The sequence below is a fragment of the Pagrus pagrus genome (assembly GCF_965226575.1).
Source record: "Pagrus pagrus genome assembly, chromosome: 17".
Taxonomy (NCBI): domain Eukaryota; kingdom Metazoa; phylum Chordata; class Actinopteri; order Spariformes; family Sparidae; genus Pagrus; species Pagrus pagrus.
In genome coordinates, this window is record NC_140201.1 from 14,912,166 (window position 1) to 14,930,146 (window position 17,981).

Genomic DNA, 17,981 nt, shown 5'->3' on the forward strand with positions numbered 1-17,981 from the left:
TCATAGCCAGCGGAAGTACTCATTCTCTTCTTCGTTGGTGCTCCGTTGGCTCGACGTCCCTCCATGAAAGACGTCCATTCATTTTTGTAGATTATAGCATTAAAATTTAACATTTTTACGGTTTTTTGCTAACTAAGCCGGGATGATTGAACCGAAGAAGAGAGTGGCGGACATGGCGGTGGTTCCAGCCGCCGTGAAGCGGCCCCGGACGGAGCTGGTGGCGGCGGCTCAGTCTCAGCAACTCGTGGCCATGGTGCGTAAAGTAACGTTACCGTATACCAAATACTGTTTACTTTGTACTGGTGGATAGAAAAGCGCTTGTTAGAGGCGAGCAAAACATATCCGCTGTCATTAACGACAGCACATTTACCATAAGAGCTCCTAAGTGCGGTAACTGGACTAGAAATTGTATTATGTGTTTAAACCGGACTAGGCTGCCAGTTTAACGGATATGCAGGGAAGGAAAACAACTTTACATTGAATCAAAACCAGGAAACACTGTGACGAGTTGAATTTACATCCAGCAATGCTCAGATAGGACTGGAAATGCACTGATATTCAAACTTTAATGTCAATCGGGGTCATTTTTTTGGTGGAATTTCTTGTAAATGACAGTATTTGAGTCATATTCCTGCCTCAATGATTGATTACAGCTTGTAATACAGTTTGCAGTCCACTGTGAGGAGCATCAACTGAATCATTGATTCACATAGATTATTTGACAATCTTATGATTTTGAAATACATCTGTGTATATGTAATATATCAACACACGTTTGCAATATGTTCTGCTGTTCATTATATGGATGCTCTGGTTTCATCTTCAAAAACAATTAGTTGTTTGTCTTCAATGATTTCTGCAATCTTGAAAATGCCTTTTTACAGAACAAAATAAAATGGAATAGAATAAACCCGATTGTCCAACCAAGGCAGGAAAATTGTCTTCGATCATACCCAGAGAGATATAAACATAAACATGTCCATAAGATAAAATCGCCTTATTAACAGAACAAAGATCTCTCAACTTTACAACAGTCAGTGATGATAGACATCAACTGGACATCTTACCTTAATCGAGCAGAATAGATCTCTGTAGTCAATATTGATATTTAACAGCTGGAAATCCATCACGTCAGTCTTTTCCCCAAGACAAACTTTGTAATGATGACACTGTTTCCAATTAACCTCAGACATATCATTAGTATTAATGTGCAAAAACTATTTCTTAGTCCTTGGTCTACACATATACAGACACCAATACACCATGGATACACATATGATAATATCGTGTGAATAATGTGCAGATGTTAGGCCTTGTGGATGTTTTGTTTATTAGTGCATCACTATTCAGTATAATTGTTATTATTGTATGCTTTTTTAGAGTTATAGTTACGGTCTGTCTCTCTACACTCGTATTTTGAGTGTCCTTTATTTGCTAAAAGAGACGAAACACTGAGAGCAATTTGCTATAGAAATCGCACTATACAATATTATCATTGTGAATTTGTTTACTTGCATTGATCGTGTAGTGAAACTCTAATATCGTGACAGCCCTATTCACCCAACCAGACAGACAGCCACCATATTTGACCGTTGCTGTGTCTCCCATAGGGTCCCCCACGAAGCTCCAGCCTGCAGGCTCCCATCATGCTGATGTCTGGCCACGAGGGTGAGGTCTACTGCTGCAAGTTTCACCCCAATGGAGCCACGCTGGCCTCCTCAGGATTTGACAGGCTCATATGTAAGTTATTAACAATTAAACTGGTGCCAACAGTGGAAAGCCCTGCAATTCACGCATCCATGTTGTAACGTATTCCTACTCCCAGATACGGTTAATAACTTGTTCTACACGGTGTTTCTTCGCTGCAGTGATGTGGAATGTGTTCGGAGATTGTGAAAATTTTGCCACTCTGAAGGGCCACAGTGGAGCGGTGATGGAGCTGCACTACAACACAGATGGCAGGTATGAACAAGGCTTTTTTATTGATCTAAACCAAACTACCAAGCAACGTGACTGTTTTATTCTAGTTTTTTCTAATCAGTGGAGGACAATACACATTTCCCCTTTGTTAAAGTTTAATGGCTTGCTGAGAGGACTGGAAAGAGACGTGTCAAACTCAGGCTTCTTAATTCATGTATTAATCCAGCAGGTTGATAAAAGTATCAAGAAAGCAAACGATTAAACAGCTGTGATTTGTTGCTCTCTGTTTCAGCATGCTGTTTTCGGCAAGCACAGACAAGACCGTAGGTGTGTGGGACAGTGAAACAGGCGAGAGGATCAAGCGTCTGAAGGGACACACCTCCTTCGTTAACACCTGCTACCCGGCCCGCCGAGGGCCTCAGCTCATCTGCACTGGTAGTGACGATGGGACAGTCAAGGTGAGATTTCCAGCTGCCGAGTAGTTTAATTTGAACATTAAATACAATGTACATTTGCTCATCTAAGGTAGTGCTATTAAAAAAATATTGAATTATATTGTATTGGGGTATAAAAAAAAAAGAAATATCGAGTTCTACCATATTAGTGTATATTAGCATTTGTTCGATCAAAAAAAATCTACACAAAAATGCTTCTGTTGTTCCTTAAGGGGTCACAGAAACTGATAATAAAATCAACTGTCTAATACCATAAACTGTGATACAGTGACACTGTGAAATTTTCTCAGACAGTTTTCGTCAATGTTTTGGAAAGTGATTCTTATGTTGTTACTATTTAGTCTCAAATATTTCAGTTCAGTTGTAGGTCTGATCTAATTCATGTTAACGTTCATGTTTTCTCTGTGTGTTTGTCACTGTGCTAGCTGTGGGACATTCGTAAGAAAGGGGCGATCCACACTTTCCAGAACACCTACCAGGTGCTTGCCGTGACATTCAATGACACCAGTGACCAGATCCTGTCTGGAGGCATCGACAACGACATCAAGGTACTGAAAGGACTCCAGCACTCACAGAAAAACTTGGAAATCACACGAAACCTTATGATGATCTCAAAAATCATTAGATCTGATAGATTTATCAGCTGTTCAGACATGTACATATTGTGGATGGTTATCTCGAACAATAAGGAATTTCTTTGCAACATTTTATGAAAGCGCCTTTGGAGAGCTTCTACCGAACAAATAAGCACAGATGAAATTAGGTTTTTCAGCCCAGCTTTACTGGGGAATAATGAACATGGAAAGCCTGTTGTCTTCATCATCAAGGAGGACAATTGCGGATAATAACTGCACCCATAGTTGTATTACACTCTTGGTGTGTAGCAATGTACTTTAGAACAATTAATGAAAATTGCCTGGAGACAATCTGATTGCACAGGATACAAGCAAGAATTGCACAGGAATGTTGCACAGTGGCAATATGTAATATGTATAAATATGAATATCAGGAGCATGTGTACCCAACTAGTGTGTTATTCCTCTAACTGGACAACAAGATCACATCAAATGTAACTGTTATTCTCCAAAGAACGTCATGTAATTGGTCGAAAAAATGGACAGAAGCAGTACTAAAATACATGAGGTAAACAAACCACAAAGGAAACAATACCAGGAGAAGTCCCAGGGTGTTGTATTACGTATGTCCTCATCTGTAACTGCTAGTTGTAACCTAATTACCCACCCTCACTGACGCAAACCGGACAAAGTACCACAGTTATTACCATAGAGGGTTATTTTAATGAAAAACCACGACAGCAAGATTAAATTAGGTAATTGCAAACAGTGCCTTTAGCTTTTGTTACAGATTGCAAGAATTGCTGCAGATATTAAATGTTGTGATAGCGGCAGGAACAAATCATGGCTCACACATCTGGTGAGGGCGATGAGACTCATTTAGGATGCTGTGTGTCGCATTGAAAATTATTTCATCATAAACCCACGTATTAATATCTGTTTTTTCTTTGACACATAACTTGGGTATGAAAACAAAACAAGGTGCTTAAACACAGTATTTAGCTCGTTGTCAGTGTGCTGGTAAACTGCCTCCCTCAGGTGCTGCTATTCCCATAAACTGGTGAATTTGCTCCTACATCCTCCTCACTCCTGCATCTTTCATCATGATGCTGAAGATTTACACTGCTGCTTTGTCCTCATTCTGCCTCTTCCACAAACCTGCTGCAGGATCCTTTGGGATTTGGTAGTCGTTGTCTGTTCATGTGCTGTAAGGACATGAGATTTTTACTTTTTCTTTTTTCCTCTGGACTCTAATCATGACAATTGGTTCAATTGGTTGGGTGTTGCTATTTGCTCTTCACATATAGACCTGTATGCTGTACGTCCTTTTTGTACAACCCCTGTTAAAAGCTGTGTGTTTGTGTTGTGCAGGTGTGGGACCTGAGGCAGAACAAGCTGATCTACAACATGCACGGCCACGGTGACTCTGTAACTGGACTCAGCCTGAGCTCTGAGGGATCATACCTTCTCTCAAACTCCATGGACAACACAGGTGGGGTGTTTATGTGAATGTTCACAGTATAAGAAATGACTTTTCTCGAGTCAGGATGCTGTTCTTTCTGTCTCTATGTTTTTTTAATCTCTGTGTGCCTCTGTAGTGCGTATTTGGGACGTTCGACCATTTGCACCCAAGGAGAGATGTGTGAAGATTTTCCAGGGCAACGTTCACAACTTTGAAAAGGTAACAAAAATAACTCTGTGGCCCTCTTTGTAGTCAAGGGTGTGTGTTGACTGCTTGACCTTACAGCACTGATACCACTTCCCACTGCAGAAACCATCCAGGATGAAGGATTGTATGCATTTGGGAAAGAAATACATTGAAAGACAGGGCTGGGTTCAAAACAGATTTTCTATTTCAAATGCAGTAGATTTCCACTTGGCCATTGAAGGTCCCTAATGCGATATCCCTTAATATCGATATCGGGTCAAAAGAGGACATCAGTGGCGATACCCAGCTCTAATGAAAGGAACTTATTATGTTTCCTACCTCGAAGAATCTTGGACCATGAGTTTGCAGCTGTCTCACAGATTCTCTTTCCCTAAAAAAGCAATCAAATCATGTCACTTTCTAGCATGCAAGCAACAAACAGCACTGGCTCCTGTCATCCTGTGAACTGATACAGTCTGTAACTTTGTGCACAAGTGACTAACAGCTGCAGTCCTGCTGGTGGTGTTTACGCTTGTTGTCGACCCGCGGTTGCACAACATCGCCTTTCATCGTCTCCTGCCTCTCCCATCACTCTCTGCTGTCCTTTCTGATAAAGAAGTTCATCTTTCCTCTTATTACTGTAACAGTAGCTCTCATGTAGAAAGGCTGCGTCATGTTGCTAATGCAGTTTTCCTAACATCTGTTCCCGTCTGTCAGAATCTTCTGAGGTGCTCCTGGTCCACTGACGGCAGTAAGATAGCTGCAGGCTCAGCCGACAGGTGAGAGGCAACGACACACACACACACACACACACACACACAAACTAGATTTACAAGCTCCTGCACACGCATCGGCTCGAGGTATATCATTATGGCACTGTCATTGTAAAATATTTAACTTTTAATGTGAGAAAAGATGTAATCATTCACATTCTGTTATCTTACGTGACTTTTTTTCTTTCTTTTCCTTTTTTCTAAAAATAGAAGAAAATGAAAATGAAAATGAAACGCATACCTCCGCCAAGGCCCAACCGCCCCCTTTAATTCAATAAAGCCTAATCCAATATCAGACTTGATAGCCCGGCATTTTAAACCACCCATCACTGCTTAACCTTAATTTAAGCTCACCAGATCTGTGGCAGCCAACCACGAGGACAACAAAACAATTCAGATGAAATCATAAGATTAATAGGTTGATAAAAAGAGAAATTGGTTCCTTCCGAATCTCCATTATCTCAGCTGAACGTTGATGGCAGTTGTAGGTGTTTTATCCCTAGCTGTTATTGTATAGCAGCTACTACCCTCTATGACAACAGATTTAAATCTGCTGGATCCAGATTTTTATTAGGATCTGCATCACCTTGTACTCACCCATAGATAGCAGCTACTTCTATGCCTCCGCATAAGAGCACTTGTCCTCTTGGCCCCAAATAGTTCAGTATTCAGTGTCCATCTTTTTAACCGGTATTCTCCTTCAATTGATTTTCTATCTTGATCCACCAACAACAGAATAACTTGAAATAAACACACCACAAAAAAAGTATCATAACAGCAATCCTTCAGTCTCAGATGTCTCAGCTTTGCATCGTCTCACATCGGGAGTCATTCAAATCGTTTGCTCATCTCTGTTTATAGATTTGTGTATATCTGGGACACCACATCACGCAGGATCCTGTACAAGCTGCCGGGCCACGCTGGCTCTGTCAACGAAGTGGCCTTCCACCCAGAGGAGCCTATAGGTGAGTCCAACACCTGCTCTAGTAGAGTGCATGGACAGAATGTGGTCATCACCCAACACTCATAAGAAGAGAGTTTAATCATCTTTTTTCTCTTTGTCTCTCTCTACACAGTGCTGTCTGGCTCCAGCGATAAACGGCTCTACATGGGAGAAATTCAGTAGAGTGTGTGTGTGTGTGTGTGTGTGTGCGTGTATGAACCTGGATGAGTGTGAGTGTATGTGTGTGTGTGTATGTGTCCTGCACGTGTGGGTCCTTCTTTAGAAGTGGATGGGTGGTGTTCGACAGTGGGTTAGGAGTCTCTGTAATTTCATGTGCTTCAGCTCGTCACACAACAACCTCAGGACGTTTGTTTGAAGTTTATTATTACGCTCAGTCACAACAACCTCCACAATGACGCGTTTTTTTAGTCTGATTTATTTTTAATAAACTTCTGGATTCTGTAAAAAAAAAAAGAGTCTGTCTTTGTTTTTTCTGTTTAGTTTTGTATGTGCCCTGCGGCTGGTTTTAACCACCAAACATGAGTAATGATCTGCAAACTTTCTTATGATCTGTTTATTCTTTGGATGCAAATTTTAAGCAGTTTCTTTAATTGATAGTTGGTTGCCTTAACAATCGATTAATTAGAACATGTATTTTTTATTTTTAAAGAAAAGTACATTTATTTAAAAGTGGTGTTCACTAGTTACTTTGAAAGAGAGGGTTAACAAGGAGTATAAATTAAAGAGTACTTACTAAGGAGAGTACTTCTGTGGAGGTTGGATGTTTTAAATGTGGACAGGAAGTCCAGATTTGCATTGACATCTTCACTTACTTTAAGGTATGAGAATTTAAATGAGCGAAACAGGAAAGACTGCACTTCACAGCCTGGCCCTTTATGTTATCTTGCATTTTATCATATCCGCTTCCTTGTTCTTAGTTTTGCATCTTATTTCTATACGTTAATTGCTTTTAAAAGCAGTAAAGGAGCTTTATTCCTGTGTCTTTTTGTCCTCTGTCAGTGCAGGACTTGTGCTTTTTCAGCCCCTGGATTAGTCCATCTGTGGTGATAAAATAATCAGGTCAGTTTAATTAGCAGCACATACAGTTACTGACATGTGACTACAGCAGTTTTTTTGTTTTTTTTTCTCCCTGCAGTCTAATCGCATAATGAACATGGGTTTACTTAGTTAAGTAGGGCTTTGCTTTCGGGTCACTTCATCTATTAGGATTAAATATTTTTAAGATCTGCTCTGTGGTGAGGCGAGGCAGTAACAGTTTATTATAACCATCATCATTAAATAGTTGATTTACAGTTTATTAAAGTTAAGTTGATAGTTAACAAACAATGAAATGCTTAATAAACCATTTATTCAAGTTTATTGTAAAGTTGCAACTGATGTTGATAATACTTTTTAAATGGCTAATAAATACTGTGTAGTTCATCTCTAAACAGTTTGTTTATTCAGTTTATTCAGTCATTAAAAAGGAAGAGAGTTTGTTTATTTCATTTGTTTAAAAATCAGTTAATGAAGATCTTTTGCTTCTACTGAAAATGTCTTCCCCAAAACTACATAGTGCACCATTAACAATATGTTTAAAAGCAAAATAAAAGGGCAAAAGATCAATTAAAATAGCTTAAAATGGGATAAAGACTATTAAAACGTAAAAAGAGAGACTAGAACTACCGTTAAGTAGCTCCAGTCTTTCAGGAGAGAAAGGTGAACCTGCTTATGTTTTCACTCATACGTAAATTGAATGTAATTGGTTGTATTAAACTGGATATAACTGAGAGATAATGCTTTTGTTTTCCACTGATTGTCATGTGCAGATAAAGGACACTGTGATTATCTGTTTATTCATCAGTGATATCTGACTGACCTTATGAAGCTCACTTTGCTGCTGCTCGCTGTAACGAGCTCAGATTTAACAAGCCTGGTAATTGTGCTACTTCCACTCTGAATTACTGCAGGCTGAAGGTCGCTGCTCTCTGCTGTCTGTCCACATCACAGTGTGTTTGACTGTCTAGACCTCCTCCTCCTCATCTTCCTCCTCCTCTTTCTCCTCATCCTCTTTCTCCTCATCTTCCTCCTCCTCCTCCTCTTTCTCCTTCTCATCCTCTTTCACCTCCTCCTCCTCCTCTTTCTCCTCCTCCCTCACCTCCTCCTCCGTTTTCTTTTGTGCTCCTTCCTCCTCCTCCTCTTTCTCCTTCTCATCCTCTTTCTCCTCTTTCTCCTCCTCCCTCACCTCCTCCTCCTCCTCCTCCGTTTTCTTTTGTGCTCCTTCCTCCTCCTCCTCCTCTTTTTCCTTCTCATCCTCTTTCTCCTCATCTTCCTCCTCCTCCCTCACCTACTCCTCCTCCGTTTTCTTTTGTGCTCCTTCCTCATCTTCCTCCTCCCTCTCCTTCTACCTCCTCCTCTTTCTCTTACTCCCTCTCCTTCCACCTCCTCCTGTTCCCTCACCACCTCCTCCTCCCTCACCCCTCCTCCGTTTTCTTTTGTGCCCCTTCCTCCTCCTCCTCTTTCTCCTCCTCCTCCCTCACCTCCTCCTCCTCCTCTGTTTTCTTTTGTGCTCCTTCCTCATCTTCCTCCTCCTCCTCCTCCTCCTTCCACCTCCTCCTCTTTCTCCTCCTCCCTCCCCTCCTCCTCCTCCTCCTCCTCCTCTTTCTCTTACTCCCTCTCCTTCCACCTCCTCCTCCTTCCTCACCTCCTCCTCTCCTTCCACCTCCTCCTGCTCCCTCACCACCACCTCCTCCTCCTCCTCCTCCTCCTCTTCCTCCGTTTTCTTTTGTGCTCCTTCCGACCGCCAAGCGGGGCTGCTGCTCGGCCGCGCGCACGCACGCACGCGGGGCTGCAGATCCATGCGGCTCCTCCTCGAGGGGGTCGCGGTGACTGAGAGCCCCCACCCCCTCGTCTCTCTCTCCCTCTCTCTGTCTCTCTCCCCCCGCGGCTCCTCCTGCGCCCGCCCCGGCACCGATTGTTGACAAAGACGCTGCGAGACGGAGCAAAGGAGCCCAGAGCCCGGTACTGGTGAGCACATCTGCCCGTTAACTTGACTTCTTTTCCCGAACAGTTGGCGGGGAAGGGGAGCGGGACGGCGGGGGTCGGAGCGGGGAAGAGCACCGGTCCGTTCCTAGAAAACCGTGAGTCACAACGGGCTGCTTTGTGTCCGTAGCGGCTTGCATGTAGCCAGACGTTAGCCCGTAGTAACAGTGCGGGTCGGTCCCCTCCTCCCCGCCGCCCCCGTGTGATCCGGTATCATATGATGCTCATTTCTGTCTCTAGCCTGGGGCCCATTATGACAGCCTTCCGTCTCTCTTTGTGCCTTTGTGTGTCCCCTCTCCGGAAGGTGTGGCCGAGGTGATTCGCTTGTCGGTGGTGGTCGGACCGCAGCAGGCCGGTGTGAAGTGGACGCCCCCCCTCCTCCTCCTCCTCCTCCTCTCTCCCCTCTCCTTCCTGAAAACGAGTGGTATTTACCGACAAAACCAGCGGCCAAGATGGGTCAGCCACTGTGAGCGACAGCGCCAGACCAGCGGTACAGGAGGAGGCGGCGGCGGCCTTGGGGAGGTCTATTCAGCCGGGAATGGTGTGAGCTGAGACGGCCAGGCAGTCTGGATCTTACCGGGGACCCGTCATTCCCCCGGAGCCTCCGCGGCTCCAAGCCGCGTCCTGAGCCCTCCAAGATGGGGAAGTGCGACGGAAGATGCACGCTGCTGGTGATATGTTCACTGCAGTTGGTGAGTGTGTGTGTGTGTATATAGGTGATAAATATATTCTTGTGTGTGTGTGTGTGTGTGTGTGTGTGTGTGTGTGTGTGTGTTTGTGTGCCTCCCTACTCACTCACCATGAAGATATAATTAGAGCAGCGTGCTACAGACACGCACATTGTAATCAGACATTTTTGTCCAGCCTCTCTGTACAGTCACACCAAAAAAGCTTTGAGCTGCAGCTGCTGGAGTGCCATGCCACATTACAGGCGAGGGTGTGTGTGTGTGTGTGTGTCTTTGAAGCAGAGGGAGCAGGGCAGGGGGGCTGCTTGGTGTCGGTGTGGTCTGTGTTTCTGTAGAGAGAGGGGTGATAGCCCCATTCTGGCAGAACCATGTGAATGTTAAGCACAAGAGGGACAAGGAGGCCCTGTTCACCATCTGGTCTCCATTCTGGAGTTAAAGTTAGCTGTTCCCCGTGCCTACAAATAGCTCAAGACTATTCCTCTAAAATGTAATAAGTGTGTAATATGAGCTGGTATCAGTGGGCATGATGCAGGCATGGACAGCGGCAGTGTGAGGCTTGTTGTCCTGGCTATTGTTTGCGGGGCTGATGAGTTGTTGTGTGGCAGGGGGATCCGGCCCATAGATCCTCATTAGTTTGGGGGAGCTTTTGGGGGGAGCTCCTCTTTTACAGTCACTGGACTGGCTGGTGCTCCAGGCAGTTACCATGGAAACAACTGCGGCAGACCTGTGTATGTGTGTCCCTGTCACTGTCTGTGTGTGTGTGTGTGTGTGTGTGTGTGTGTGTGTGTGAAACCTTGATTACTTGTGTGTGTTGTGTTTCTGTGTGTTGTATTTGCATATGTCCTCAGTTTTGTGTGTTTGTAAGAATTTGTGTGTGTGTGTGTATATATATATATATGTATATGTATATGACCCCCTCCCCCTCCCCTATCCCCTAGGTGGCAGCTCTTCAGAGGCAGGTGTTTGATTTCCTGGGCTACCAATGGGCTCCCATCCTGGCCAACTTCCTGCACATTATGGTCGTCATCTTGGGCATGTTCGGCACAGTGCAGTTTCGCTTCAGATACCTCATCTTTGTGAGTATACCCCTCACCTATTCCTGTTTACTTCATATTCATAAAACATGAGCCTGCAGATGCACAAACTGATCTCTGAATCTGTTTGGCAGTATGCAGTATGGCTGGTCCTCTGGGTGGGGTGGAACTCATTCATTATCTGCTTTTACCTGGAGGTTGGAAACCTGACTCAAGTAAGTGCTGTGTGTGTTTGTACTTGTGGTTGTGCGTGATTCCATTAACAACTTTGATCTAGCTCTGATTAGAAACTCTCTACTGTCTTGAGTTGCTTTAATTGCTTTGTCGAGTTACGTCTTGTTAATCAATTAATTGTTTAACCCACTGGTTCCCAGACTCCTGTTTGCAACTTCTGTCCACTGTCTGCATAAGTCTGCATATTGCTATCAGTTTGCCCTAAGAGTGATTATATCCTTGTCCAATTGTTTAGTTAAAGGTTTTTAAAGGCCTAAAGATGTAAAATTACCCAGTAATTGGAAAAAAAGCAAAGATTTGACAGAATGAGACATCATCATTTCTCTGTTCTGTAACATTGTTTCTCTTTTTTGTAACATTGTTTCTCTTTTTGTGTCGTTTTTTGTAAGATTTTTTATTTGTTCTATATCGTCCTTTCTGTTTCTCTGTTCTCTAACATTACTACTCTTTCATATCTTAGTTTCTTTGTTTGGGATCATTGTATATTGATGTCACCGTGAGCTCTGGGAAATTGTGATGGACATTTGTCACTATTATCTGACATTTTGTAGACTCATCAGTTTATAGCAATGAGAATAGTCAGCAATGACACATTAGTTATAGCCCCACTTACATGCATGTGTTTGTATGTATGTTTGTGTGTGTGTAGGACAGGGACTTTCTCATGACGTTCAACACGTCACTCCATCGCTCGTGGTGGATGGAGCATGGTCCTGGTTGCCTGGTAACGCCAGTGCTCGACTCTCGAATGGCCCCTGATGATCACCATGTCATCACTGTCTCCGGGTGTCTCCTGGACTACCAGTACATCGAGGTGTTGAGTTCAGCCATTCAGATCCTACTGGCTGTACGTATCTAACACACACACACACATAAACACACACAAACCCTCTTATTAATAATCATACACTGTGTTGTTTACACTGTTAAAAAGCATTTACATTTTTAAAATTTAATTTGCTGAAACTCAACCCTCTGATAAAGCTATGAAACACAAGAAAGATAGTCCTCCGTCAGTAGTGACTCATCCTACCCAACAACAGTCACCTAATTTCTTCTCTTCTCTAACAGCTCTTTGGCTTTGTGTACGCCTGCTACGTGAGCAAAGTCTTCCAGGATGACGAGGACAGCTGTGAGTGCTTTTGTCTTCCTCTAGAAGATTGCAAATCCTAAAGTGCCTTATTCAGCCGATTAGATTTACTTGTGTCATACTGTTGAGAGGCCCTTTGTGTTAGCGATCCAGGGCTTTGGACGAGAGGGCTCATTGTTTTCCCCTGCCTGAATCATGCTGAGCAGTATCACCACAGAGGATTCCCTCTGGGTGATCTGAACACTCCATCTGTAGGGAGTATTAAAGATTATTCCCAACGTCGGCGTGTGCGTCTGTAGGCTAGTTGGTGCTTGTCTGTTGGCTCGGGTGTGCCATCTGTTTTTCTGAATGGTTCTTTTCCTCACACGCCTCTTGTGAGTGTTTCACTCTCACTTAGCGGAGGATATTAATTCCAGTACTTAATATATGACATCATAAGGTTGTTCCCGTAAAAGGAAGTGCATGCCAAAACATAGTGCTGATGATGAAATAACAATAACATGCAATATAAATGTTTCTAATCCATTAATGATAAAAGGCGACCGATACTGGATTTCCATGGGTGATATTGATATGTAGTATCAGGAAGTAAAAACATTGGGCTGATAATTCATAAAAAAAACTCACACATTTTTTGCAATGATCCCTCAAATGGGTTATTAAGCACTTATGACACCGATATGCACGTGATCAATGCTGATATTTTACTGTTGGATAATAAACTTTATTGTCCTAAGTGCACTAAACAATAAACATCACTAGAAATTTAATAATTACAAATTACCCCTTTTTTTTGCATAACGTTCTGTAAAAAGGGTTTTCATATCTGCATATATCGTACAACATATACACTGATATTTATATATCTGTGATAGGCCAGTATCGACCTATCAGTCGGGCTCTGGTTATAATTATATTAAGGGTTCATATAAAGTTTTGAAGTTTGAAAAAAAGCTTACTTTTATTCATTATGTTTTCAAGGTCAGGGATATGCTTGAATTTGAATATAGTATTGGCCAGTGAATACACCTGATTTCCTGTCTAACGAATTTGTAATAATGTTGTTCATGTTTCTTTCTTGAAAAGACGATTAAGAAAGTGTACACACAAAAAAATACACCTGATAACTATTCACCAAATTCTGTTCCAATGTTAGCTCTTGCCTCAGGAGAAAACCGATCCTTATCTTGTGGTCTTTATCTCCACCGACGTAGACAATCAGAGACTGTTTTCTTACTCAGCTGGCACCACATAAGTTTGTTCCTCTGAATCGATCGAGAAAGATTAGAGCAACGTATCAGTGACATAGAGGCAGTGAGAAAGATGATGTATTGCTGCATCTCTGCAGATTCTGATGTCACAGTGGGTGTTATAAAGGTACACTGAACGCACTATGATACCATCTGATGCCTTAATAGAGTTTCAAAATAGAATCCAATCTTGAAATACAACACTTAAAACAAAATACAGATTTAAGGGAAAGTGGAATGATGTCATCCCTTCTCTCTCCCTCTCCTGAAGTTGATTTCATTGGTGGCTTTGACTCGTACGGCTACCAGCCTCCTCAGAAGTCCTCTCATCTGCAACTGCAGCCTCTTTACACGTGAGTTACAAATATAATGTTCTATTTCTCCCTCTTTTTTTTATATTGCTATTAATTATTTGTCTTTGAAGAGGTGCTCCAGTGATTTAGTGTTGCTCTTGTGTTGGGGACCTCACAGATAAAAATGCACAATGCTGCAGAGACTGAGAGATCATGACTTTTAGGGCCCAGACGCACCAAACCAACATCATGAGGGTAAACTGGCAAGCTGTAACCGTGGTTGTGACAACTGCTTGACAGGCTAACACAAACTCAGTGCTTGAGCCTACATTAACTGCGCCAGGCTCGAGTCTGGCTAATAAAAAACAGAACGCCTGTTGAGTTTGGCTCAGGCTTGGTTAGTACTCTATCCAACTTGGTCGGGTTTGGACAGAAAAATGTGGCCGGAGCTACACTCAAGTCTACATATGAGTTTAACACAGCACATTCAAGTCTCTCTCTCTTTTCAATTGTTGTGTCTTGTTGTTATAAGAATCCCAGTGCCGTCACAGTAAGTAACCTTGATATGCGTCAGAAACTATGCTGTGTTGGGTCCTTGAATTTGACTTAACCGAGCCTGAAAAGTCCTCGTAAAGTCCTCGAATTTGATGTTGAAGCAGGTGTGAGAACCCTGTTCTTGTTAAAGATGCTATGTCTCAGGCCCAAAATAACTCTGATGATGTCACTTGTCTGCCCTCATGACATCATCAAGGTTATTTTTTCACACAAAGTTGCCTCCAGAGCCACAGAAGACAATATACAAGGTTTCTCAGGTCCTCATGAACAGTGATCCAAACCTGTGTAAAATCAGTGAAAGAGTGCCGCTTTCATGATATCAAAGTACATTAAACTGTAACATTGATGTCTGACGGAGTGAATTCCTCTGATCTCATCTCCCCTCTCCATCTCCAGGGCTGGTTAACTGCTGGTAGCGCCCCCTTCAGGCCAAACCCTGACGGTGTCACTGTGGATGGAAAGCGGCAGTTGCCTTGATTACACTCACTCTATGTCTCACAGTTTACCTGAGGAACGGACTTACCCCACCCAGAGGGAGAGACGTCTGTGCGTGTGTGCATGTGTGCTTGTGTCTGAGAGAGAGAAATACAGCCCTGAATAGAATGTACAGAGCTCAGGGAAGAACCAGCATGCCAGGTGGTGCGATGAGATGAAGGAGGAAGAGGAGGAGGAGGAGTAGAGGTATGGAGAACACGAGCTGGGGACACCTCTGTCAAATCACCGAAGACACACTTCACTAAACTGCCAGCTCTCAACACTCCCACAAATGTGTGTGTGTATGTGTGTGTGTGTGTGCGTAATGTATGTGTGAGTGTGTGTGATTGTGTCCAACTCCACAGGACTAGCTGGTGCTTTGTGGTTGCACCCTGGACTCATACCACTCGGTGTGTCCCTGTGAATTTTTTGTTTTTGGGATGGGGGGGTGCTCATGTAGGGATGTGGGGGTGGGGTCACATAATAAAAAGAGGCACGGCTCATACCTGTTGTCGTTTTAGAATGTGGTGGTGTCGAACTAGAGCAGTCTTACGATTCCCATTCCCAAAGCCATCTTTCCCTTGCTCCCATGCCGTTAAAACCAATGTTGACATACAAGCTTTTTATATTACAGCCCAGGCATGCTGATGTTGTAAAACAGAGCAGGTGGAGCTCAAAGGATGAACTGTTTAAAGGATCAGGCTGGCAGTGTTTTGTATATTTTATTATTGGCCGAAACCAACAATGTCTACACCGGTAACTGAATACTTTCATTCCTGGAGACTAGGGTTTGGCGATAAAACAATAGCACAATATTTTCCTGAGAGGGCACTGTGGAGGTCACTGGGGCAATGATTTTGGGTGTTACTGTACTTCTGGTGCTTGGCGGAGCAAGCGTAAGTAACAAAGGGTCATAATAACTGACACACCAGCGGGACTTTCAAGGCTTTAGAAGCGTGAGTGAAGTGGGCTAAGCAATAATAGTAGTATTAGTTTTCACTTGTTAAATTCGCTAACCTAGATCTTCAGGAATGAACGATACGCTGTGTGAAAAGGCACGTCGGAAATCACACCCAAAATTTGCACAAAGCATCATAAATGTTGCAGACAAAATCAAATATCACGATATTTTGATAGTGACCTGACAGTGATAATTTGACAATATTGTAGGGATGACTATTGGTAAAAAAAAAATTAAAGTTGCATTATGTAAGAATTTTAGTTGAAAACATAAAAAAATTAACTTCAGTTATCAACAGAATGGGAAGGTTAGCACTTTATGACGTCTGTGTATTGTGCTGGAGAGATACTAACTGAAGTTAGCATGCTAACCAGCTAGCACTGGCCCGTTCTGGTCCAAAGCCTCTTCGTTGGCAGTGTAAACACCAATGCTCGTCCAGTGTTCGGAGCTCCCAGTCTGAATTGCAAGCTGCACGGCTAACTGAGCTAATTAGCTAATAGTACCATCAGCAGCAGTTAGTGGTTATTCTTGTGATATGCTGCCCCCTACTTGTTTTGAGTATGAATTGGACAGGATGCTAAATCTTACATACTGCACCTTTATCATAATGAGATTTTTGAGAAGAACAGGCCGATTAAAATCAGGAAAAGTCAACGATTATGTCATACCTGGATTATCAAGTCTCATGCCAGCCCTACTGGAGACACAAATCTCTAAAATAAGCATCACAGAAAAAAGGAAGGCTAAATAATTTCCCCAAAACAGCTGGACACTGTAGAGTTGAGCAAATGTCACCCAAACAGCACTTAATAGTGCTTTTGTTGGGGACTTTTTTCAGCTGAGTATTTACAGCAGGAAGACAGTGAATGTGGAGCAAACTCAAAATAAACTACGGTGCTCATGTTCATCGTAAGTACTGAACATGTCAGGCAGTGAAACAATGTGGCTCAGTGATGTGTTATTTAAAAAGTTAAAAAAGGACACTCTATCAGGCTTTTTAGCAGAATTCATTCATTGTTGGTTTTGGTCTTTTCATGTACTTTGTTGTTGATTAGAGAAATATAAAATATCACCAGACTCATCCTTTAAAGTCAAATGTCCATTGCCAGGGTGTTATGTTTTCAGGAAAATAAGTTCATCCTACGTGAAATGCAGTTGATTAGGGATGCAGATGGCTTTGGGATCAGGCATTAGTGTGTCTAATGGGGGGGAGCAGTGGGGATACTGTGCATGTAAATAACCAGCCAATGATTGTCTTGTTGGTTCCATTTAGAAAAGGGGGGTTGCATTAGGGGGTGGGTCGGGCCGGGGGAGAGGGGTACACACCAAAGTTTTCCTTCATACCTGTTTCTCTCGTTCTCCATCCTCACGCTGCCCTCTTCTAACCTATCGGCAGCTAAATCTCCCCGTCGGCTTCCTCTCTAACTTTCTCTGCAGCTCATTCGCTAATCTCCGCAGAGAACGGCGATGTCATGTCACGAACATACACAGTGACATGGCTCTGAGTAGCTTTTGTAGAAGCGAGTGGAGGCGGAAGAAAAAATGGAGGGGGGGGAGGCAGGTATGAGGTGAAGACCTTCTTGTGCATAAGGTGAAGTTTGAAATAATAAAAATACACTTTCTACATTAAACGTGACTTCTGTTGTCGTCTGTAGACACACATTTATATCACTGACTGTGACTTCAATAAAATGAGTGCTTTCCCTCCCAGCTTTGATTACATTATATCTGGATTATGGAGCACACTTTTTTGCCAGATTAGTTCAGAAGATTATACAAATAATGCACGCCACTCCAGGGAACTGATATTGTACAATGAGGATTTAATTTACTTAAATAATATGATGCATTTTTTAGAAAGGAAGTCCAACATTACAAAAAATACAACTGTGACATTCGTTAAAGGACTCATTTTATACCTGATGTACTAAAGAGTGCTAAATGTTATCCTTTCTTTTAAGTTTATTACCTCCATCAATAAGGTTATTTCTTCATCAGTAATGGTTGGTTGGTTGGTTTGTTAGCAGGATTACACAAAAACTACTGAA

At 42.7% G+C, this 17,981-nt stretch overlaps 2 protein-coding genes across 4 annotated transcripts; both read left to right on the forward strand.

Moving 5' to 3' along the window:
* The first annotated feature begins 25 nt into the window (after positions 1 to 25).
* Positions 26 to 6,781, forward strand: snrnp40 (small nuclear ribonucleoprotein 40 (U5)). Its single transcript, XM_084379149.1, has 10 exons — positions 26 to 253; positions 1,611 to 1,740; positions 1,869 to 1,962; positions 2,213 to 2,378; positions 2,801 to 2,923; positions 4,322 to 4,442; positions 4,549 to 4,631; positions 5,316 to 5,377; positions 6,233 to 6,336; positions 6,448 to 6,781. The coding sequence occupies exons 1-10, from the start codon at positions 143 to 145 to the stop codon at positions 6,495 to 6,497; spliced, it is 1,044 nt and encodes a 347-aa protein (XP_084235275.1). The 5' UTR covers positions 26 to 142; the 3' UTR covers positions 6,498 to 6,781.
* A 2,410-nt stretch (positions 6,782 to 9,191) lies between these two features.
* nkain1 (sodium/potassium transporting ATPase interacting 1) lies at positions 9,192 to 16,582 on the forward strand (the record flags this gene model as incomplete). Of its 3 annotated transcripts, none has more annotated exons than XM_084379516.1 (8): positions 9,195 to 9,341; positions 9,661 to 10,048; positions 10,981 to 11,118; positions 11,211 to 11,291; positions 11,960 to 12,157; positions 12,382 to 12,442; positions 13,922 to 14,003; positions 14,895 to 16,582. In XM_084379516.1, exons 2-8 carry the CDS (start codon positions 9,995 to 9,997, stop codon positions 14,902 to 14,904), a joined length of 624 nt encoding a protein of 207 aa, XP_084235642.1. In that variant the 5' UTR covers positions 9,195 to 9,341; positions 9,661 to 9,994. The 3 variants fall into 3 exon arrangements, with proteins under 3 accessions (XP_084235644.1, XP_084235642.1, XP_084235643.1); XM_084379517.1 differs by having other exon boundaries at positions 9,195 to 9,335; XM_084379518.1 differs by lacking the exon at positions 14,895 to 16,582 and having other exon boundaries at positions 9,192 to 9,341; positions 13,922 to 14,007.
* Between the last annotated feature and the right edge of the window lie 1,399 nt (positions 16,583 to 17,981).

What these genes read in the sequence shown, in the direction of transcription:
- snrnp40 (XM_084379149.1), top strand. Translation starts at nt 143, where the DNA reads ATGATTGAACCGAAGAAGAGAGTGGCGGACATGGCGGTGGTTCCAGCC. An exon ending in GTGACGATGGGACAGTCAAG is followed by an intron (nt 2,379 to 2,800) that starts GTGAGATTTCCA and finishes TCACTGTGCTAG; the next exon opens with CTGTGGGACATTCGTAAGAA. An exon ending in CCACCCAGAGGAGCCTATAG is followed by an intron (nt 6,337 to 6,447) that starts GTGAGTCCAACA and finishes CTCTCTACACAG; the next exon opens with TGCTGTCTGGCTCCAGCGAT.